Source organism: Lissotriton vulgaris, chromosome 2_1, assembly GCF_964263255.1.
Source record: "Lissotriton vulgaris chromosome 2_1, aLisVul1.2, whole genome shotgun sequence".
Lineage (NCBI taxonomy): Eukaryota > Metazoa > Chordata > Amphibia > Caudata > Salamandridae > Lissotriton > Lissotriton vulgaris.
The window spans coordinates 255,900,092-255,923,920 of NC_141687.1; the positions used below are offsets into that span (position 1 = coordinate 255,900,092).

The following is a 23,829-nucleotide window of genomic DNA, read 5'->3' on the forward strand; positions in this document are numbered from 1 at the left end:
TTGAAGTCATTGTTTTCTGCACGTAAGGAGAAATGCGACAGAGATGGAAGGAGAGGGTATAAGAGGAAGGAAAACGAGAGGGGGTGGGGGGGACTGCCAGCAGCAGAGCAGCAGACGTGAACACTGTAGGGAGGTGGGTGGTGTGAAATGTGTAGTAAGGTGGAGGTGGGTGAAGTTAATCATATTCAGAAGGGGGCCCCTACACCGTGGTGAGGCAGATCAATCTGTGTGATCAGTTGGATTTATTGCGAGTGGACCAAAGACGAGCGAAAGGAGCAAATCTAATGCAGTCAGCTAAGCACGAAACTGTGTTACCACCCAAAACATGAAACGCGGCATTCGTGAATCAGGCGCCGTGCTAATACACGAGGAGAGGAGCAAACCTAATGCAGTCAGCTAAGCACGGAATTGCGTTACCATTCAAAACATGAAGAACGGCGCCTGGGAAGCATGCAGGAAGGAAAATACATTAAAAAATTCAATGCATAGGAGTAAACATGCGTTAAAAAAAAAAAAAAAAGAGTATTACACACATAACAGGAACAGTTGGTTGGGAGGGTCCGAAACACCAAAAGGCAGGACTAATTAAGCATATCCACCAAACAACAGCAGGCATTTAGGAAGGGCACTAACAGGAGCCAGAAGAAAAGATAGAAGGTGGTTTAACCACATATTCTGGATACAGCATGCCTTGCAGAGAAGCATATGCGCTGCCTAGGCTCGACCTAAAAAGGAGCTAACATGTTTTGTGGGTGGCGGAAATGACTATGTGAATGAAAGGTAGCTAAAAGCGGGAGGAGTGTGGCATGTACAAGGCAGAAGTGGTACACTAACAGGAGTAAGGCACATTGCCCAAATTGCAAAACTTATCTCAGGGCCGTTTAAGGAGGCAGAACTACACTAGACATGGTAGGATCAGTTCAAGTGGAAGCTAGCACTGAGAAAGACTTGAGTGTGTCACTCAAGATATAGAAAATAGAAGGGATCCTCCTGCTGTGGGCTGGTGTAAGGGTGAACCAGCAAGCAGAATAGGAGAGGCAATGCTGGCAGGATAGGGACAGCTGAAGAAACTGCATGGTAGATTGTGGAAGAGGGGGTCTGACCTGCCTTTGATAAGAAAAACAGATAGGAATTTGTCACGGATGTATAAACTGGACTTATGTTGGAATTCCTACAATGGAGGAGGAAACAAAAATGATTGGTGGAATGTTCGCATTAATCTCTGCCATTTGAACTTAGACTGGCTACATTTCAGTCCATTGCTTTTTTTTTTTTTAACAGACTGTCCAGCTGCACAGAGATCAGTCAGAGTAGTACTGCAGGAAAACCTTGACTGGGTACAATGATGGTGTGTAGAGGCAGGGTAGAAAAGGTAAGAGCCAGAATCCGCAAGATAGCTCAGTGTTATTATGTCTTGCCACTGAGAGTTGGTGAGAACAGGCATAAGATGATGGCACAGCAGTACAGATGACAAAGAACCTTAGTGAAAGGCGAATTACAGAGGGGGTAGAAATGACCGTTCATGGAAAAAACAAAGCTGGCAAAACAAACTAGCATTGGCTAAGCCAACAGGCCTGGCCTTGGCAGGCCAGCGCAATGGTTCATTTTTATTTTGTATGTTTATTGTAAAAGTAGGACAAAAAGTGAAAACATACTGGCACCTAAAAATGGCCACCATATAATTTTTACCAAATTTAAGATTAAAAAAACATTCACCGGACTGGCTCCTAGTAGTGATTTTTATTTCAATTTTAATTTATAAGCCTTTTAAAGGCTGTTCATTTCATTATTATTATGTTTTTGTGTGAACGAAACAAGAATAAATCACTGCCAAACCAATCACCCAATCTACAGGCAGCTACAATTTACAATGCTAGCTACTTTTAGATGGATGTAAAAGTGTGCACAAACTTTGTGTAATCACTCAAAGAGAAGGGAGCCAATGGATAAAGTGGGCTGACCCATTGTCTTATGCAATGTGTGTGGTGAGCGGAAGCAAAATTAAACAAAAGTCCCTCTTGGTATGTATATTAGGTATGACTTTTTGGGGGTTAAACAGTTATCTGGTGAGACAACTAAAGATGTCTCAAAGGCCAAACCGAATTTTAAAAAATGCAGATAGTGGAGAGCATGGAATAGAACTGGTTCAGGAGGCAAAAGCAGAGTATCAGGAGGTGACTGGAATCACACACACAGAAAGAGACCATAACCATTGCTTGTGGATTTACAAAGTGCGAAGGCTTGCTGTGGATATGTGGTATGATCTACTAGTCACAATGAAATTCCAGGAAAGCAAACTCCATATTCCATCCTTCCATCCGAGGTCAGATAAATTGAGTATCAATATATTGGGAGACAGTAGCATCTTATTTATAGTGCTTTCACATGGCTGAATTGAATGCTATATGAAGCACTAAATGTATGCATTAAAAAGGCAGTGATCAGACAGATGCCAATGGAGCAACAGAATAAATTATGTGTGACACCTTCTAGACATAAAAGTTTAGTGTCTAGGGCATCTGCATAATATGCATAGTTACCAGTTTTGGGACAAAACATAGCTGGAAATAAAAATTAAACGCAGATCATGGAGAGCAGAGAAAAATATACGTGGGAGGTAAAAATATCCAAGAACTGATTGAGAGCAGGTGAATAACCTGGGTGCATAGGGAGAGATCACAACTGTACCTTGTGGTCCACAGATGCTTAGCAAAAGAGTCAATCATCAAGATGCCTCGACTAGCCAGTTGAGTTTGAGAGTGGGAGTGATGAGCTCAAAGCAACTTTCCCCTGACAGTAGTCTGGCCACTGCATGGGGTGTAGCTTTCAAAGGGGTGCACTGTATTTTCGGGGATAACACTCAATGTTGGCACGTGGCATAATTTGCTAATCGCAAGCTGAAACACCATAAAGGCAGGCTCCACCTTCAAAGGTTGGTAAAAGGAGTACCATTAATTTGGGTAACAGCAATATCTGTGATTTATAGCAACACAAATTACTAGTATTATTTATGTTGCATAGGTTCAAGACTGTCCAAGCATAGTAAAAAGATCAGAGGGAGGAAGTCAAGGCTGCATGAGAGCAGGGCAATAGAGATGAAAGACAGAGAAGGAAATGGTCTGGAAAGGCAGACTGCTCTGGGGCCTGGGGTGATGGTTACAGAGAAGTACACCACTGGAAGACAAGATGGGTGTTGCAAAGATGGTAACGGGCAGGGAGCAGTGGAGAGCACACAGTGGGACTGAAGCGTTATGCAGATAGTGAACCTAGGGAGGAAAGAAACAGTGGAGATGAGAAGGGACTGGGTGCAACTGACACAGGATAGGAGACAAACGCAGGGCAGCAGTGTTTGCCTGGAGCCAAAGAGAGAGTCCAGTCAGCCCTTGTAGGCAGTGCTACAGCTCGAGCAAAACCAGAAAGAGGCTGTAAAAGCGATACCAGAGTCAGGCACAGGAGCTCTTGTTGGGTGCTTTGGAGCAGAGAGAAACTAATCCCCAAAAACATAGAAGACAGAGACGCAGAGTAGGCTGAACTACAAGTTTAATGCACACAAACCACCCCAAAGCAAACGCTCCTCTTATGAAACCATCTGCCTGGAACTGGTTACCCTTACGAACATCACATATGACTAAGTCTGCAATTAATTTTTAAGTGATATGAAACATTATGATACAATTCTGTTTTAAGTAAATATGCTTCCAGTTAACACTCTTGATATGAAGTATCCATATTTTAGTGTAAAATGATAAATACTCAAAACTATTTCAGACAGTCACAATCATTAGGAACAGTCACAAGGTCTGGGGAAAAGAGGAAGGAGAATGAAGCATAGGTAACATAAAAAGTAATAGGAATTGGAATTTGAACACTAAAATCTTTACTACAGTTTGCTAACTGAGAATTTTGTTTAAATGAAGCATTGAAAGAACAAGAAGGGAAGCAGATCAGTAATAGCAGATGCCGGTGGCAAGACAATCTGACACAACTATCCTAATTAGGTAGAACCAACATACCCTTTATTTACTAGACAATGCAAACTCTCCTATTTCCCAAGGATGTAGAAAAGAGATCTTTCTCAAAATTAAACTGGACGGCTTGATCTCAGCAGTAGCAGGACCATCTGCTTAGGATGTTCTGTTTGATAACCAGATTATTAATCATATGGTAGTAAGTTTGTGTTCATAGAAAAAAGTTCAATCTTCCCAGTTGCACATTTTGGATCTCCGGATAATTTTCACACAGACAGCTGGACCGAGCAGGTTCTCAGAAAGCAGCCGAGTAGATATCAAAACCAAAGACTTGCAGTCTTTTCTTCACAAAGACACAGCTTCTTCAGCATCCAATGGATAGCGAATTCAGTTTAACTGAGATTACTCACCTAAAGAGCAGAAGATTAACTCTTTCCAGAAACTGGCTGCATATTCTACTGCATTCATGGATAATATAAACCGACTAGAATTTTACTCCATCCCAATGTAAATGTCTCTACAAAAGTACTCTTCACTTTTGTTAGCCAGAAGCTAAACTAATCAGTGAAGAGAAAATAGCCCTTTTCCCAAATTCTCTAAAAGTTTCCTTCCTACTTAAAAACTTTTTTTGAAACAATATTTCCTTACTGAGAAATGAAAACAAGAATTGACAATGTCAATATCAATGGCTTATCAATGAAAGTGCCTATTAAGTCACTGGTTTTATTTATCAGATTTTCTTTAGTGCGAACATGACTCGAAGATATCAATGCGCTTTACAGAGTTAGCACGGTACAAAAGGGGGTGGTGATGGACTGAGCATCTGAATCAAACACTCACACCCAGTCAAAAGATCTGGGTTTAATCCATCACCGTTCTTTAGCCCACTCTGCCACCCCAGTTCAGACATGGCTATATGCAAATCAGTCTGACCCTGTGCCTCATGGGAACAGTCCAGCCCGAACTCAAGCCATGTCTTCCCTGGACCGGAAACAAGCTTCCGAGACCGGTTTTTGGCATTCCAGCCGTCTTCAGCCCGGCTTGCTTGAATCCAGTGGCAAAGTGAGCAAGGGACTCATGTCTGAGCGTACCCTGCCACACTTATGGCAGCCAAAAGCGGTACAAAAGGGGGTGGTGATGGACGGAGCATCTGAATCAATCAAGAGTTAGCACAGCAGCAATTACAGGAGATATATAAGGAGTAAATAAACATACATGGTAACAGTATATAAAAGAGGTATACGATACACAGTAGGATATGTGGACAATGTATTTCTGAGGTAATTATGGTAGGGTGGTGGGAAGAGTAGAGGTTCAGTTAGCCCACCCCCAAGGTAGTGGTGCTCAGATATATTTTGGGGTAGGAGCATCAGGCCAGTCACACATGGTTTAGGGGGAGAGGGAATAAGAAGTTTAGGGTTCATCTTGAAGTGAGGGAATGATTGATTGCCACAGAAATCCTGTGGTAGGGAATTCCAGATTTTAGGAGCGTTCCCGGAGAAGGAGCGTGTGCACGATTTTTCTTTCTTAAATTTGGGCAGAAACAGGAGTAGGATGATCAAACTTCAAAGAGGTCTCCCTGGCCAGCTGTTGATCGTTTCTTTGCGAGGTAGATTGGTTTTTCCGTGTAGAGAGCTTTGTGGGTTATGCAACCAGCTTTGAGAATATATCTTGCCTCGAATAGTAGCCAGTTGAGTTTGAGAGTGGGAGTGATGAGCTCAAAGCGACTTTCCCCTGACAGTAGTCTGGCCGCTACATGAGGTGTAGCTTTCAAAGGGGTGCAGTGCGTTTTCGGGGCACTCATGAACGTCAGGTTACCATAGTGATGGAGCAAGGTTACACATGTAAAGTGACTTGTTTGTACTCAGCCCTCTCTAAAATAATATTAATGTACTAACTAACAAGCTTTGTCATATTAATATTGTATTAGACGACATTTAGGTATCTAGGAGAAGCTTGAGAATGTGCTTTTACTAACTACAATCCGCTTGCATTAGAATGGCTGCTTCTACGTGGGATTTTCTACTCCACATGCGTCAGTCACACTCATGTGACATGCTTGGTGGGAAAACTTTTGCTTCTGCGAACTAGAACTAAGATGGTTGTTCTGTGTCCTAACGTGTAAGAAGCTTGCATCGCTGCTTTGCTAAGCTGTTTGTTTCACCTAACTTCTAATGCAATAGTTAAAAAAAAAAATGGAAATGGAGTAGAAATAAGGGGTATACAGTACATTCATTTTATTCTGTGTCTCTAAAACGGTTTCTTTTCCATTCTTGCACGTATCGTGTTTCAGCCTAAATGTACCTCTGAACTCCATCTTGGAGAGACTGCGCCTTTGCGAAAGGAACCCTAAGCCACTGAAGCCAATGGCCTTGATTCTGTGCCGGAAAAATTACATGGACTAAAGAGACTATGAAAAGCGACCTCCTCACCCTGCCAGAGGAAGCTGAATTGAATAAAATGTTAAATGTCTTATTGTTACATTCACTACCAGGTGGAATAAAGAGTACATGGGAAGATAAAGTAATGGGAGGGAAACATTTAATTACATGATTGACAAGTTACCTCATATCAATATGGTGTGATGATTTCTCCTCGTCCTTTGGTGAATAAAATTGTGGGATTCACACATTTGCAACATTTGGGGGTGGTACACTGACCTGAAAAATAGTATAACTAGTGTAGGCTTAGTTAGTTAGATTGTCCGACTTGTCCGAATAGCTGACCAGTCACTGACCCAACGCACTCAATAGGTGATCGAGAGCAGAGTTGCTGGCGGAGCACTATGTCAGAAGATTCAATAACCCAATCGGGGTTCTGGGAAGGAGTTTGATGACCCAATCGGGGTTCAGCTGTTAGCTGCAGAGAGGGGTGTGACGCAGGAGTTACACTGTGGGTGCCGGTCTAAGCCTGAGGTGGTCCTGTCCTGATCCAATTTGGTCCGTAACCTGTTTTAATTCTGATCTGCACCTGTTCTTTCCTGCTGGCACCTGCACTTTGGGATTCTTATCCTTTGACTCAGCCCGTGGCCAGGGTTGGTCATCACACCATTCTAGGTAACTATACAGTGTGGGTTTGTCATTGTACTGTTTTCCCTTATCTCTACCCACCCTTTGTCTAAATGCTTAATGATATTTTTCTTTTCAGATTATTTTGCATACGTTGTTCTAAACTACATTTTCCTAAATGGAACAAGAAATTATTGATTTCATAGTTTCAAACATTTAAAGTTTTTACTTAGATAAAAGAACAAACCTTTCCCGAGTATGTGGTTATTTATGAAATGCTAAATGTTATTTTTCTGCCTATTTTTTGCTAACTCCCTTAATCCTAGGACTTTAGTTATCGGTGACTTGGATTGGTAAATTAAAAGGTATAGATCCCGAATGGTAAAATCAAAATTGATTGAGTGTAGGTTTAATTGTTTAAATATACATAGTTTTATGGGCCCAGGTGAGTATGTTGAGCAGGTGAGCTTGCGCTCTATCAAGAGTCCAGCTTGGAGAGGACTAAGGATTGCACCACAGTCTTTAGGTCTTCAATGGGGATGAAGGGCTAGATTTTTTAAAGGTGCTTCAACTTTTAGCTTAGGAATTGTAGTGCACTTTCATGATTGTGTTTTCCGTGTAGAGAGCTTTGTGGGTTATGCAAGCAGTTTTGGGAATATATCTTGCCTCGATTGGTAGCCAGTTAAGTTTCATGAGGGTGGGAGTGATTAGCTCAAAGCGACTCTACCCAGACAGCCATCTGGCTGCCGTGTGTCCGAGACATGCAAAGTCAGCTTCATGCAAGCAAGTAATTTGAGGACTTCTTCAATGATCTGGTCGCATTAAGTCCATGTTGCATCATTTTTCAATTGCAAGGGGTTGAGGATGATGTCTGGATTGCAGAGAGGGGCAGTTTGGGGAGACAACCATTGGTTGGGGATAGGGTCTTGCGTGGACCCTCTTTGCGGGGGGCGTGCTTGGTGTTGGGTAGGGAGGTGGGTGGGTCAAGAGAGAGTTTGATGTTAGGTATTTTTTCAGAGAAGAATGAAGCAAATTCTTCACAGCGCTGCGTAGAGTCGTTAATTGTGTGTTGAGGGAACAAGAAGGTTTGCTGTTTAATTATGTTGAAAAGGTCTTTAGGTCTTTTCATAGATTGGTTAAGTTGGGCTCGGAAGAAGGACGATTTTTCTCTGAAGATGTGTTTTTGTATTTTAGGTGTTCAGCTTGGATCGAGAGATGCGTTTATGTGGGTTGTTTTCTCCAGTTTCTTTCAGCTAGTTAGAGTCGTCGCCTCTCGTTGTTAAGATCTTCATTAAACCAGGATTTGGAAGTGATACTTCTTGATTTTTTGAGTTTTAGAGGGGCGACTATGTCAAGGAGTTGTGTCATGTTTGAGTTCAGGTGGAGGAAGAATTTCGGAACGGACTAATGCTTCTAACTCTGCCTGGAGAATCTGATGTATGTTCCTCACCCAGTGGTTGGTACGTGTGGCTTGGAAGTGGGCCGAAAGTGTAATGGCATTGAGAGAAAAAAAAATTAGGTGGTGGTCAGTCCAGTCGGTGGGTAGGATAGAGTGACGGGATAAGGTGTTGTGCTTAGAGATGATTGTGTCAACAGTAAATCCCTTAATGTGAGTTTATGTATTGCAGGACGGTGGATAGGGCTTGTTCTATTGGATCTTTGGCATTATACAGGTGCAGGTTTAGGTCCCCAAGTATATTATCTGTGCTTCCTTTTAGGGAGTTTTGAGTTATGAGGTCCCAAGAATGGTCGTTTTTCACCTGGGTGATAGAGGACTTGAAATTTGATGGTGTTTGGGCCCTTAGAGGCGAGCTGAAGTCCTAAATATTAATAGATAGGATATTTGGTATTGTCCAAGGGAGTTAAGCAAAGTTCTTTTTGCGTATTATGTCTAATCTACCACCAACGCGATCCTTGCGGTTGCAAAAAAGGATTGAGAAGCCCGTCAGGGTGAGGAAATCGATGAAAGGGGATGAGTGGTCATTCAGTCACGTTTCGGTTAGAAAGCAAATGTCAGTTGTACGTCATAGGATGATTTCAGCTGTTTCAGTGGTATGCTTGACTGCTGACAAACCGTTTAGTAGCCGGCATCAAAGCGTGGGTAATGATCTAAAACCAGGCTGACTGGGTTGGAAGGTGAAAGGGCGAATGGTATTCAGGGTCCTATTCGTGCCAAAGATAACCAGGATCTTGCAGTGGCAAGGTTGGCTAGGAGCACTGTCATATATGTTGCTGAGCATTTCGTCTTCCTGCTGCAACATTCCAGTTGTGGTACATCCATGTTTGAGGTGGTAATTAATGTAAGGGATAGTTTGCCCAGGGGTGCAGTAAGGGGGCAGTTTAGATTATATGTTTGCGGCCGGATCAGTGTTCTCTATAGAGGCGCAAAATTGGGGCAGGATATAGCTAATCCTCAAGTCCTTACATAGGGACGAGATTTCATCCAAAAAAGTGTTGAATTTGAGTTCTAGATGGGCTATTATAGGGATCAGTTGAGAGTCAGTGGTAGGGAGTGGAGTATGATGGGTTTGGCAGAGTCTGGGATGGAGGTTATGGTAGGATCCAGCCTGCTGTGGATTCGGGTGCGATAAATAAATCAAGCTGGGCAGTGGAGGTGTGCCATGGTGAGGGGAAGAGTAAATCTTATAGCGAAATCGAATTTTCAGGGCGTCTGGGAGTGGAATAGGCTGAGGAGCTAGAGACAATTTAAGGGAGAATGAAGTAGAAGGTTTTTCTAGTAGAGGAGGCAGTGCATGAGCTAGTCCTCTGGGTGAGGATGGATGTGTGGTGGTGGGAGTGGATGGCATGGAGACGCAAAGAGTAGGGAAGTGGCAATCAAAAATGGATACTTTTTTTTACAGAGGCTTGGATTAGAATGTTCCCTTTTATGTAAATGGTTATGGACTGTTCTTCGCAAAAGTTCGGGGATGCGGATAGGGTGAGTTTAGATCCATAAGGGACTTTGGTAGTATTAGTTATGTGACGGTGTTGTAAGAAGTTCTCTCCATTTAGCAGGTTTCTTGGTGTAGGAGAGGTCTGTTATTAGTGTCTCTGGATGCTCTTTGAGGATTTTGTGTTCAAAGATTTTAGCGGCATGGAAACCAGACGCTTCTCAGGAGTTGATGCCTTTTTCTTTTTAAAAATGTGCTCTGGGGACCCCAGTATGTCAGCAATTATCACTATTGTGGCAGGGCCAGCCTTTTGGCATGGGTGCCCTTCATATGCCAAGGATGCCCTTAGGTCGAAAATTACATAAGAAAGGCCAGTGCTAGAATTTTGCCACGGTTGACTCATTTGTCATGAATTACCTCTAGGATGCCAGTACTAGTATTTTACAATGCGTCTCCATTATGCCAAGATTAAAGGAGTACCTCTAGTATCTCAGTGCCAGTATTTTGTGACCATGAACTGTTTTTACATTTGTCACCCCGAGTGGGACGTGTATGCTCAGCCGTGAGTCCTGTGCTCTCCACGCCAAGGAAGACATGGCTTGGCAGTTCGGGCTGGACTGTTCCCATGAGGCACAGGGTCAAGGCTGATTTGCATATGGCCATGTCTGAACTGGGGTGGTGTGGTGAGCAAAATAACGATGGATTTAGGCCCAAATCTCTGTTACGGGTGTGAATGTATGACATTGTTCTGCATTCTGTCCATGAACTGTTGTTTTTGCAGTATTTTGTGACAAGCACCTGTCATGCTAAGAATGATCTGCAGCATACAAGTGCTAGCGTTTTACCTTACTCATTTTACCTGACTCATATTTATTCTTAGTGCCAGCATTTTGCCTTGGGTACTTCTCACATTTACTCTTAGTTTTGCTCACTCATACGTTGCTACTTACAATCACTTTCACTCACTATTACTCACACTCACTTACTGTTGCTCACTCTCACTCATCCCAATTCTTTGTATAATGTGGCAAGGCTTTTAGTTATATGTTCTTTTTTGATGTTTTTAATGTTCTATGCAGTTCAGATAGGGACTGTCAATCAATCAATCCATAATAGCTTTATTCGGGTTCAAAAATTTTGAGAATCCATAAAAGCATAACGTACATCATTCTAAAAAACAGATTAAAATACATAATTAAAATAACCAATAATAGACATAGCAGCACAGTCTTTACAAAGTGTTAAGATCATTCAATTCATTGATAGTCTAAAAGTCAACATCTTTTTCAAAAACATTGATTAAGCGTACAGTGTCAGCTCGTCCTCCAGCAGCTGTAGTCTCAGCAGAGCCGGTCTACACTGCTTAAGTCCCCATTTCTTAAGCAATATAAGTAAGTACTTCTTCCTAATTAACGTGTAGTACTTACAAAACAATATGCAGTGTATCGTAGACTGATGGGAGACACCATCGCACGGACACAGAATTAGGGTCTTTGACCAAGTGTTTACAACCGGGAAGGTTACTAGACTAAATAAGCTTCCTCCCCTGAACCGTGTCAACATCATCCGAGTGAAGCTGCTTTTCATGCTTACTAAGTAAGGCTGCAAGCCTTGATTTTGCAACATTAGTTGATTTTGGACCACCGAGCTTTTCTTGCCCTAAATTTCCCACCGTTTTTTTCCCAGGAAGGTTAAGCACATTTCCTTTAACCTTTTTTTAGGGATAACGGTCATGCTCTGCGGGTTCTCAAAGAATTCAGGATGTCCAATATCCATTACAAACTGCTTCACATATTTAAACCAGTCTATTTTTTGACTCTCCTGCAACTTCATGCAGTCTAAGATGGTATCCCTATTCAGTTCGGTATCTTTAGAGACCCAGACCTTATAGGGACTGTCAATTTTTTATGAAACATTTAATATATTGTGTGAGGATTGTGATTGATAAATATCTGCAATTTTGTTATTGAATAAATTTGTATCTTTTTAATGTATGTATATATATATTTTTGACTACTTTTTCCTGTTGTCGATTGTCATCTGTGTTTGAAGGTTAAATGTGTAAGAGTGGTGTGTCAAGTGTGAGTTGACCCAAAGGCGGTTTCTTTCTGACCTAGGTCTCTGCTGGTTCCCTTCCCCTTTGGTTGTTGGGTCCCTCTCTCTTTCTTTGAGACTTTTTACCATAGCATCCAGCAAAAGTCTCATTTCAGCTGCTGGTGCTCCGTTTTTTAGTTGCACTAATAGTGACTAATAAACTATTATTCACTATTAGTGTAACTAAAAAATGGGCAGCAAACATAAAAAGTGTTCTTGTGTTCTTGCCACTGAATTTGCCAATTCTGAAGGCAGGAGTTGCAAACCCCTAAATGAAACTAATGATGGGACCTGACTGCTCGTGCTGTACCCCGAACCTTGCATCCCGATTAGTACTTACTGTCCTGCTTCCCTGACTGCTGCAGTTCCAACACCAGTGACAGGTGTAAGTCCATAGCTACTATTAAAATCTCTTGCAAACTTATTGACACCAGCCTTAAGTCGTTAACTTCCTTTAGACACCCCAGGGCATAGGGGTAATTGTACTACCACCATTCCATTTGCAATATTTGCTTGAGGGGGTGCACCGATGGTAAGCAGGCTCTGTAGAATTGCTGTGCCTGAATCTAGACATTCCAATGTACAAACCCCCCCTCTCCCATCTAGTGGATCCAAAAAACCATAGGAAAAATTAAGCTACCTAAAACCAACTCCCAGACTTTGTCTGTCGTTGGAGAGATTGTCTTGTTCCTTCAACCCCGTAATGGAGCCCAATAAACTGCACATTATCTTAGAAGCTAATGAAGAGTCTAGATAGACTTTGGAGGAGAAAGTGGACTCCCTTACAATGGATATTAACCTGCTGAAAGATGACCACAGGAAATTTTTCGACTGTGTCGCCCCTATTGCAGAACACTCTTTTGAAGTTTCAACCCCAATTTGAAGACCGCCAGTGACAAGCATGGGATCTTACAGAAAGAACCTGCTTTCTGAAGAGTATTATCTTTAAATAGTTGGACTAAACAAAAGCTCAAATCATGGCAGACTAAATGAAAACATGGATAAAAAGCTTCACTGTCCTTCAAGAACTCACTCTTTCCTTGTCACTCGAAAGGGCTCTTTGGGTGCCGGCGTGATAACCCCCTCCAGGAGCCTAAGCAAGTGCCATTGTCACCAAACCTCCTCATTACAAAGTCAGGTACCCAATTCTCAAAACTGAAAGACTAAATGGCCACCTCAAAGTAAACAACCATCATGTCTTAATCTTTCCGTACTGCAAACTGGCAGTTCTGCACCAATATACATCATTCATAAGAGTAGAAAAATGAAAGGATAGATTTAATGACTCCTGGCAGGAGCAAATTGGCCACGGTAGGATACCAAAAGATGTAATCTACAAAGCTCAGCAGGCAGAAGATGCATTCTTGATTAGCCAGTCAAATTTAAGCATAAAACCGGAAGAAACAATGGAAGCAATGTCATCTTAGACTAAGCGCCTGATTAAGATCTTGGCAGACAGGGTTACTCCGTTTGACGGATATCCCGTCCGTCGTATTACAAGTCCATTATAGCCTGTGCCTTAATTTGAACCAGTGAGTTACGGGGTTCAGCACTGGCACTTAAATGTCAGCACCGGCTCTTATGATAGTTTGTCCAAATAGGGATTAGCACAACAACAATTGTTTATCATTTGAATACACATTAACATGCTTAATAATTGATATCCAAGCCATTCTTATAGCTTTATTGGGAGCCTGGAATAGTAGGATTTGTCATACTTGTTAGTGTGATGGTTAGTAGATGAGTTGGTATCGCCACTGGTAGCGGCAATGGATGGTGCAAGATTCAGTGGTCTCCTGATGAGGGCCCTACACTTATTTGTTTTACAAATTAAGCACGATTATATCCTATGGAAATTGTAATATGGTGGACGGGATAGCCATCATGTTTGTGACGGAGTCTCCCATCAACCATGATGGTAATCAGACCTGTAATCATTTAGGAGGCCATGAAAAAAATAAGATAATCCCATTGAAGAAACAGATCAGTGGGTAGGACAAGGAGGTGAACGTGAAGGTTATACGTGACACTATAAAGTTACTGGTCTAAGAATTAACAACAATTACATTGTGAGCATACGCAGCATCTGAATATTTGACATCTGGGATGCTCGAAAATATGTTGCTATCAATCCACAAGAAGATGTCTAACATTATGTTCCAGGTATTTTTTTTTTAAGAGAATCAGGACTTAGCAGAACCGGTTTTAAAAGTAACATGGGTGAAATGGGTGTGGGAGGTTCGCCAAGGTCGGTGGGCCACCAGGTGATGTCCAGTGCAGAGGGGGTGGATACGAGGTCTTCTGTTTTCTCAGAGTTAAGCTTTAGGCAGCTGTTGCTCATCCAGGGGGCAACATCTTTCATACCTTCCTGGAAGCTGTATCTGGTGACGTCGGGTTCGGTGGTGAGAGAGAGGATGAGCTGGGTGCCGTCGGCATAGGATATTATGCAGAGTCCGTGTTTTCTGACTATGTTGGCGAGAGGGGCCATGCAGACATTGAAGAGTGTGGGGCTAAGTGAAGGTACCTAAGGTACTCCGCAGGTGATCTCTGTGGTTTTGAAGAGTAAGGGCGGGAGTCTGATTCTTTGGGTACGGCCAGTAAGGCCACTGGCCTATGGGGAAATTGGAAAGTAATCGACAAAGTATTGGTGCAAAAATGTTGGAAGGGTTATAGCACAATAATTCAGACATAGCATTACACTTAACATGACTTTACAGAAGCATTCCTGGTCTTGTATAGCCACTGGCAGAAATTCTCCAGTTCTCTACATAGGCCAGCTCATCTTTCTGCTAATTCAGAAATAAGACTGGATGGAAAGTACTGAAGACAGACGAGCCAGCTTCCCAAGGCAAACCGCGAGCATGGAACTGGTAAAGTGTTCCAAAGCACATTTCATAGTTAAATTCTAGCCTCTCTGATTAGATTGCCAGCAATGGTACACATTAAAGCAAATGATTAAGGTATCTGCCAAATTGATGGGTTTAAACGCATTCCATTTGAACACTGATCAGACAACAAGATGTTCTTATTTTGGCTTTAAGTGCAGCGGAATGGTTCTACCTATCTAGATAAAAACAAATGATCTCCCCAGTCTTCCCTGAGGTACTATGCTTCTAGAGTTAATTACATTTTGCACCACTTTAGAGTATTGAAAAATAACCTGTACAATAAAATGTTTAGTACTAGGGATAACCACAGTGCTGTCCAAAGACTCATCCACAAAAGACTTACCATGTAAAATATCAGAATCATCTTCAACAAAATCTATGTCTCTCAAGTCCCACTCTGCATAATTGTCAAATTCCTGATGGAAAGAAGAGCCAGAATTAAAGATTTATTGATGGGGGAGCAGCCTTTATCAAATTAACATGGTGATGAAATCAAATGTCACTGCACTTGTAAGATTCAGCCCTGAAGTTAAGGAACCAGTCATCACAGGTTCTTGGTGTGTGGCTTGGCCAAGAGATAAGTGGCAATGAAGAAATCTAGCAGCTAGCACTTCAGTAGACATGGGTTTTGGTGGCAGACATGATAATACTTAGTTGCTGAAAGCAATCTACACATGCACAGTAATACCTACATGATCGAAGACCCACCAGAAGACTTTCATCACCTATGTATTGTCTTATGTTGGCAGGTTCGCTCTAGCTCTCTTAGTTCTTTTTTGGTTGTGCAAAAGTTAGCCATGCCACCTTATTTAACTTCACTCTAGCAGCATCTATGGTTGAGCAATCAAAGGTTACTAAGAAGAGGTAGCTTCAAGATTGGATTTAGGTGCAATAGAACAATTGAGTCATAAACATAATAGAATACTTAAGTTGTTAAAAATAATAATAGACAATGTCTAGTCTAAGATTACAGAAGCAATACATCTTCAGTATACAGTTAGACATAAAGATAAAAATGAGAAACAATGACAAAAAACATAAACATAACAGTTAAAGTTCAGATTTCCAACAATAATACACACACACACGAAATACACAATACAGCATACCTTTTACGATACCACATTAATCCATGGCCAGGAGCTGTAATAACTCTTAAGCAGAGGCAGCTCAGTGGCTTTTGATGTTGTGTAAGAAATAAGCTATTTACCTGTAACTCCGGTTCTCCATTGGTGGTATATTTCATAATATTAACATGCTTGAATCATTCCCTGTTGTTACGCTGGGAATCTTTGGTAATCTTGAATACCAGCAAACAGTGTTACAATGGCCATAGGTCTCAACAATAGTGTTCATTTAGTAGTACGTCCACCTCATTTGAAGCAATCCAAACTTCATCCAATGAGGTGGAAGTGCTAGCTCTCCCTTGCTCTTAGAGAACACCACAGCTCAGATTTCATAGTGCAAAGTGTGACAACAGTATATAATAACCAAGCCTCTGGCAGGAAAGGATGGAGGGTAGCATGTGAATATACGAAAGATACCAATGCTGGAGAACTGGACTTACCGGTAAGTAGCTAATTTCTTCTTCAGCACTGGATATTTCACATATTTAGATGCTTGAATCAGAATAGTGAGCAGTACATAACAATCTTAGTAAATGTAAGAATGTAGGACGCAGGCTCACCTTTAATGAAACAAGTTATGGAGGACAGCCGGTCCCACTACTGAATTGGGTGCTGCGTTCACATCAAGGCAGTAGTGCTTTGTGAAGGTGTGCCTTCTCCTCCAGGTAGCTGCGCGGCAGATGTCTTACAACGGCACACAAGAACAGAGTGCTGCATTCCTAGCCATGCCCCAGCTGGGATGCGGCCTCATTATTACCTGGTTTGGATTCTTTGCCTTTTTGTGGCAGAAGGTGGTGCAGACTGATAGCTAACATGCTATTCCCCGTTTGGTCAGGTGCTAGTCTATACTTGGGTGGCCAGAGGATACAAACAGATGGTCAAAAGATCAAATGTGTCATCTTTTCCATGTAAAACTGTAACGGGGTCTGGGCAGGTTGCCGGGAAGACTGGTGGATCCCTGATTATGCCCCTTCTGCTCTACAGACTGCAACTCCGAGGGATGAATGGGACGTGGATCAAACCGAAGAAACGTCCACAGCCCCCTTTAAGTGGGCGTATGATGACTGCAGTGAGGACCCGCCTACCACCGACGTAGACACTCCTAGATGGTTGAAAACAGGGGAAGCCCTGTACACGGCGTGTGACGTCATTGGCGAGCCGAGGGACAGAGAACGAGAGGAACACCGAACGGAGGAGAAAGACGGAGGAGAAAACGGAAGACGGGAAAACGAAGTAAAGCCAGGAGGCCAACGACCCTGTGTTCCGCCGTGCCACGCTCCCGAGGGAGGCGTGTGGCTTAGCCAGGTACGGCGGCGTTGGGCGGCAAGGGTGGGGAGAAAGAGTGCCCCTTGTGAATAATGTAAAGAATCCCCTGTGTGTTTTTTTTCCCTCTGTGCTTCCCGACCCCCCCTCTTTCCGCTACCCGATACCCGTACCGTACCTATCCCTCTTTCCCTCACTCTCCCTACCAGTACGAACACCAATCACTAGCGTACTTGTAAACTACGCCGGTGCCCCTCACAACCACGGGATCCCCTTGGGTGCATACGCTTATCGGATATATCGACTAACGGCCTCCCTCTGTCCATCTTCTTTCTTCCATGCTGCTGCACCGGGGAAATTGACTCCTGAGACCGTACCTTGCCTGGGGTATCCGCGACGCTGCACCTAAAGACCAGACCACTAGGATCAACCTGCGTCCCCCTGGAAACCTAAAGAACTTTCAGCGCTTGTTGCCCCGCGTGCACCGAAGACCACCACCAAGGATAACCTCGAGTTTGCTAGGGAGAGACTAACGTTCCGTACAAAACGTACCATAAAAATAAAACCGAGTTTGAAGAGATATACTGGTCAAGTTTCTGTTGAGTCGCCTGTTGTCACCGCCGAGAGTGTCCCCAGCCCCCCCTCCCACGCCTACAAAAACGTTATGCACCAGTGCACATCAACAGAGTACAATGACTTTTCTGCTGATGTTGAGGGATTTAGGAAAAAGGATGGCCGGCACATTAAGAGTGAAATCAGTAGAGGTCTAAGGTATAAGTTTGGGATATAAGATTACTTTGTCCTTAGTAAAGCAGACAATGACATTCCCTTAGTCTGAATGTCGATATAAGCGCAAAGAGAATCTCAGAACAGTAAGAACAGTATTAAGCTCGTAGGGCACTGGTGTGGGCCATACAGTAGGAAATGCTCTGAAATGTCCCTTTAAAAATTGTCGTATTATTCTCTGTGAGAAAACAGGGCTTGAATTATCTTCTGTTCCACAAAATTGTGAGATTGCTGCCAGATGGACTCTTGACTGAGCTCAGAAAATATGTAAGTAGTTGATGAGGCATTACGGTCACTGGGTCACTGGGTGGAATCTCTTGGTTCAGCACTCAACACAGAAACTCTATTTGGCGTTTTCAGTTCTGATGGTAGCTTGCGCGAGGCTGTTTCTACATTCTGCTGGGAGATGTAGATGACCAAATTCTAGGTCATTGGATACCATGCTGTCTCCGTTGCTCCTAGATAGGAGATTAAACAGGCACAAAATAACTGAAGAGATCCGCCAGATACAGAGTACTCCAATTTAGTCCAAAACTGCAGGTCCCGACAAACATACTACGCCCACTTCTTGGCATCTCACAATGACAATCAGTTTGGTACGATATCAACAAAATATAACCGAGCAGACCTCGTCATCACTTTTCCCTTTAACTTATGCCTGCTCATGGCAATATACCTTAACCACAAAATCTTTAAATGAACCAACAGGTATAGCAATCTGGTATGTGGACACGGAAGTAAAAACATGCCAAAAAGGAACTACAGAGCTGCACAAACCTGCCAACGTACTGAAAATCATATACTGCACGCCTATCCCTTATACTTAAACGATCACACTGATAAATGCTGCAACCATTAGAACGATAACTGCATCTCAGTGGTCATCATGCATTGCTTTGAAACACTTCCCACATAAGGGGAAAGGTTGCCGCAGGGACTCGGATGTCCCAGATTACAGTGGGTTCCGGAGGCTGCCCCGGACACACATCCCAGCTGCTGCCACTTTGCTTCACTTCAAGCGATATAAAGAGCAACCCGAGGTCCAGACGCATGGTGTGTGTGGTCTGTGCCTGGGCAAAGCCTGGGCCAAGGCAGGCCCATCCTGCGCCCGTCAGTACCAGGAAGAGGAGGGGCAGGTCCACCTCCCTTCAAGGTTTACTGTTTGCAGGCCCATCCCCGCACGAACGCTTGTAATGCACTTAGGTGCAAACTTTCCTTCTGGGCTTGCCTGTATTCTTCGCCACTTTGGGTTTGGTGGGGGCCCTGTGAATTGAATATTTGTGGATATCAAGACCCAGCTTTTTGGTGCACTAAGCAACATTTTACCCTGTGGCCTGGATTGGGACTTTAGGAGCACATGTGCACTATACCCGTTTAGCAGGGGACTTCAGAACTGTTGGTAGAAATCTATGTAGTCAATGCATTTGTGGTTTAGGAGGGTGAGGGGTGCTCCGCTCACCTTTTCTGTAGTACATTGTGAAAAGTCCCTATAGCTATACAGCCACGAACTCCTGATAATGCGGCTTTAATACCATGGCTCTTGTTTGTGTGAAATATGGGGAAGAGAAAGTCGGCTACCCTAAGTTTAATGACCACCCCCCCAGGTTGCCCAACACACTACCACCATTGAGGGGCTTTCATCCAGAGAGGTTGGTGTTGTATCAAAGGAGATTAAGCTGGCAGAAAGAAGGATATGGCTAACTAGGGAAGGCTCTCCTTTTACCTCGTCTGCCAGGGGGTTCTATTTTGTTCCTGGACTCAAGTGGCGTGTTTGGTCCAGTCCTAGCTTTATGGAGCATAATCAGGAGGGCACCACAGAGGTTTTAACCTGGTACCCAAGGGGGGACGTCTCAGCAGGACATACCTAAGGGAAAAATAGCCAGACAGGCCATATTGTAAACCCAATGTGTAAATGCAGGAGACATGTGGCTGGCCCAAAACAGAAAAGCATTCCGGCCAATATGGCCATGCAGACCGATCCAAGGTCTTGCCTCTCCTAGCGATTGCGTCTGTAAGGTCACCTCTCAGATATCTACCTGTGCGAAGGGTATTTTGGACTCCAAATTAGACCCTGGCTGGTAAAGACTGGAACCTGAGTTTTGCAGATCTGATTAAAAATATCTGTACACCCAGAATTAATTCAGTGCTCCTCTCCTTGCGTGGCACCTAATAACCCTGCTCCAGCCTCACCACAGAGACTGTTAGTCAAACCAAAAAACTAGTTCGCCTACCCCATGCTACTCAGTCGACCAGGGTTCTAATGGATCTTTTATCTACCTCCCAAGGCCCCTAAGTACCTATGATTGGGACCCTACTGTCTCTAGTAGTTTGACCTCCATTTCCCAACACAGGGTGGAATCTCTTGGTTCAGCACTCAACACAGAAACTCTATTTGGCGTTTTCAGTTCTGAAGGTAGCTTGCGCGAGGCTGTTTCTACATTCTGCTGGGAGATGTAGATGACCAAATTGTAGTGCGAAGGGTATTTTGATCAACCTCCAGAAGCAACCCTGTATGTGTTAGTCCCAGGGAATTTTCCTTCCCAGAACAACTAGTCACCTGAATTGTTTGTGGAGTTAAAAAACAAAGCGGCTCACTGGCTTGACTTACACTCTAACTTCAGTATGGAGATTTAAGGTTCATTTAATGTGGTACGGAAGATAAGATGGATGGGTCCTGATGTCAAGAGTTGGGCGGGGGATTGCGTTGTGGCTAATTTTAACAACCCCAATATCGCTGCACTACTCCCGACTACCCTAAGCTCACTCAGAATTCACAGACCAACTAATATTTAGGCGCTTCGACTTGGTTGGTTTTACGCACCTGAAATGGTTAGTAGACTTTCAAGGAATCCGATTGGAAGAGCTAGCCCCCTGTAGAGGCTCTACATTAGTCTTGTTACTTCTGTACGGTCCACATTCTCCGATATCACCCAGAAGGAATCAATAATCAATATTGTTTAAGCTTCTCATGCCAAATGTTAGCTCGCAGGATCCAAAACGATTTGTTCATGATTGTTCAAGATCCCTTCATCTTTTGAAGGTTGCCTTAAAGCAGGTCCTTAGAGATAGGAAGTTTGTTGCCTCCTACTAGAAGGGTTATAAGAAGGCCTTAGACACCCTTAAATCAATCATGAGCCAAAATGCGTGGAAGAACTTAGCTCAGGCATGTGATTCTAGGGATCACTCTTTGTTTTGCAGGGTGATAAATAAGCCCTGTTTTGCAAATGTGACAGGTCCGGCTTTAGGTCACCATATCTTAGAGCAACAATGCGTGGAACATTTTTAAGGAGTTTACAGCTTTGAGCTTAGTGAAGACGAGGAGGTGTAGTGGCTTAGTTGAGAGAAGAGCAAATGTTGTTTTTACCTTGGATGAGGTTTCCCAGGGTATTCGTCGCTATTGTGCAATAATGCCCCAGGTCCTGATGGTATACCCTTCAATTTGATTATGTTTAATATTGAGTTTGGGGCAAGTTTTGACACTGGTACCTAATGCTGCAGTGCTCTCGTGGTCAAGTGCCGTAATTTTCACGGTTTTTAAGAAAGTAGACAAGGACAGACCCCAGTGTTATCGTCCGATATCACCGATTGGTGCAGGGGTAAAAGTCCTTGGGAGGGTACTTCTAATAAGGTTGATGTTGCGGTAAGACACAAATTATATCTTTTGTGAGGGTTAATATGGCTTTAGGCTGGGCAAATCAACCACAGGTCCGTGTTTACATTTATGTTTAATCATAGATTAGTATACCATTGCCCAGGCTGGTTCACTTCTTTTGTCCTTCATGGACCTCACAACCGCCTTTGACAGGGTTTATAACAGGAAGCTAACAATGAGCAATTCTCATCTCATGATGGGGGTTGACCAGGATATTGTGCTTCTTTTATCAAACTTGCATGCCAACACCTCTGCCTCAGTGCAATATTCTCAGGGGGTAGACTGTACTCAGCATTTTAGCACCAGAAGGGGAGTTAGTCAGCAGTGTATTCTTGCCCCCTTCTTATTCACCCTTTATATTAGTGTGCTGGCACAAGCTCTTCTTTCAATGCAGGCAGATTCCCCTAGGTGGGAACTAGACCACTTCCAGTCTTACTGTATGCAGATGACACAGTTCTAATGGCACGTCCTGTGGTGGGCCTGCAATTACTAGCAGACATGTTTGTTGCTTTCATGGATAGCTTGTACATAGCTGTAAACTTCACAAAATCATACGTTATGGTAGATGGCCCTCAGTCCACCAGCACCAAACCTTTGCGAGTGGGGAAACATATATTGGTTAAAGTTACGGCTTATTTTTACCTTGGGGTGCTGTTTGATGTGAATACATGCTGAAAGCCTTTGACTGAGGGGAGGAGGTGCAACCTTGCTAAAGCCATGGAGGCAGTAGCCAGATTTTCTCAGAGGCTGGGTTTGTGGTCACAGAGTATCTTAGTCAAGCTTTACCAGGCTAAGTGTGTGTCTAAGGCTTTATATGGTTGTGAGGTTTGGAGATACACTAGGATTGATAAGATTCAGGCTGCAAAGAATGTGTTCTTGAGACGCAACCTACAGGTGACGAAAAGTATTCCAAACTTCTTTGTTCATGATGAGCTGGGTGAAGGTTATATAAGAGACCTTATTGCTCTCCGACCGCTGCTTTGCTGGAATAATATCTGGACTGGGGAAGGAGTTCAACTAAACAGACAGATCCTCTCCGACAGGTTATCCCTTGATCATTCACTCAGAATCCCTTAGAACGCCTATGTAAAGGCAGCTTTTGCTAGTATTGACAGGGAGGATATATATTCGAACCCCAATTCCCTGTGCCCCCTGGTGCTCAAAAGGGTGAGGGGTTGGTTTCCACAACAGGTATCATCGCAACGTGAACACACAAAGCTGATGCAGCCCATGGTAAAGGGGGCATACGTTGCTAAAATCGGTCCAGGATATGGAGCTATACTTATCCCATGTATCTAATGAGAGGGATACATTTCTCTTGACAACGTTCAGGTTTAATCTGTTACCCCACCTTCTAGCATCCCTCAGTGGATGGAGCCATTCTGGAACTTTGGGGCCTGTGGATGCGACAAAGACTCTCCACAGGACACCCTACATTTTGTGGTGTTCTGCAAATATTTTAGTATGCTAAAGAAGTTGTTTATTATTCCACTACTGAAAACTCTGAACTTCGTCCAAGCCCACCCCGCACTAGTGTTCTTGCAGGTCTTATGAAAGGATACTATTTACTGTCTCTTGTTTTTTTTTATGTGCTGCCTTCAGATCAAGACGCTCCTGATTGGATTAACTATGCTGCTGTTCCTTTTAATGTTATGTACTACGGACACTGTTTTTGATCATCTTTTATGGTTTTTATAATTTTGCATGTACAACTTCTAGGTTTTATGAAATGCATGTACTGTGGTTTTATGCTCTTTTATGGTTGTACTTACAATCGAATAAAGATTATGACACTTCCCACGTGCGATCAAAATAAAGACAACTCTTTTAACCACAAACCCTGTACTATGTAGCACGCTACCCATGAAGGCATGTACCCAAAAGCCCCACAAAGAGATAGTAAGCACTATATACAATATTGCAAGCCTTGTGAGTCTTTGATGGAATGTGCTGCAAATGTCACACCGTCAAGGCTTATGCGCTGGATAAATGTAGTAAAACATTACCCATGTGTGTCATCAGTGTAGATGTTCTCCTGACCACAGGTAGGACAGGATCTGAAAAGAGATTTCTTTCCGTCTGTCATGATGACAGTTGGTGAAGGAGGATAGATCTACCCGGAGGATAGATCTCCCCGGTCAAGAAAAATGTA

At 43.2% G+C, this 23,829-nt stretch overlaps 1 protein-coding gene across 2 annotated transcripts in view; it reads right to left on the bottom strand.

Annotated features, from left to right (window-relative positions):
• The window catches only part of TADA2A (transcriptional adaptor 2A), a 279,922-nt gene that overhangs the window by 203,831 nt on the left and 52,262 nt on the right, over nucleotides 1-23,829 (bottom strand). For both annotated transcript variants that reach the window (XM_086954889.1, XM_086954888.1), the window contains exon 7: nucleotides 15,193-15,265. In XM_086954889.1, the coding sequence (XP_086811015.1) occupies nucleotides 15,193-15,265 (73 nt within the window). The remainder of the gene's footprint in view (nucleotides 1-15,192; nucleotides 15,266-23,829) is intronic.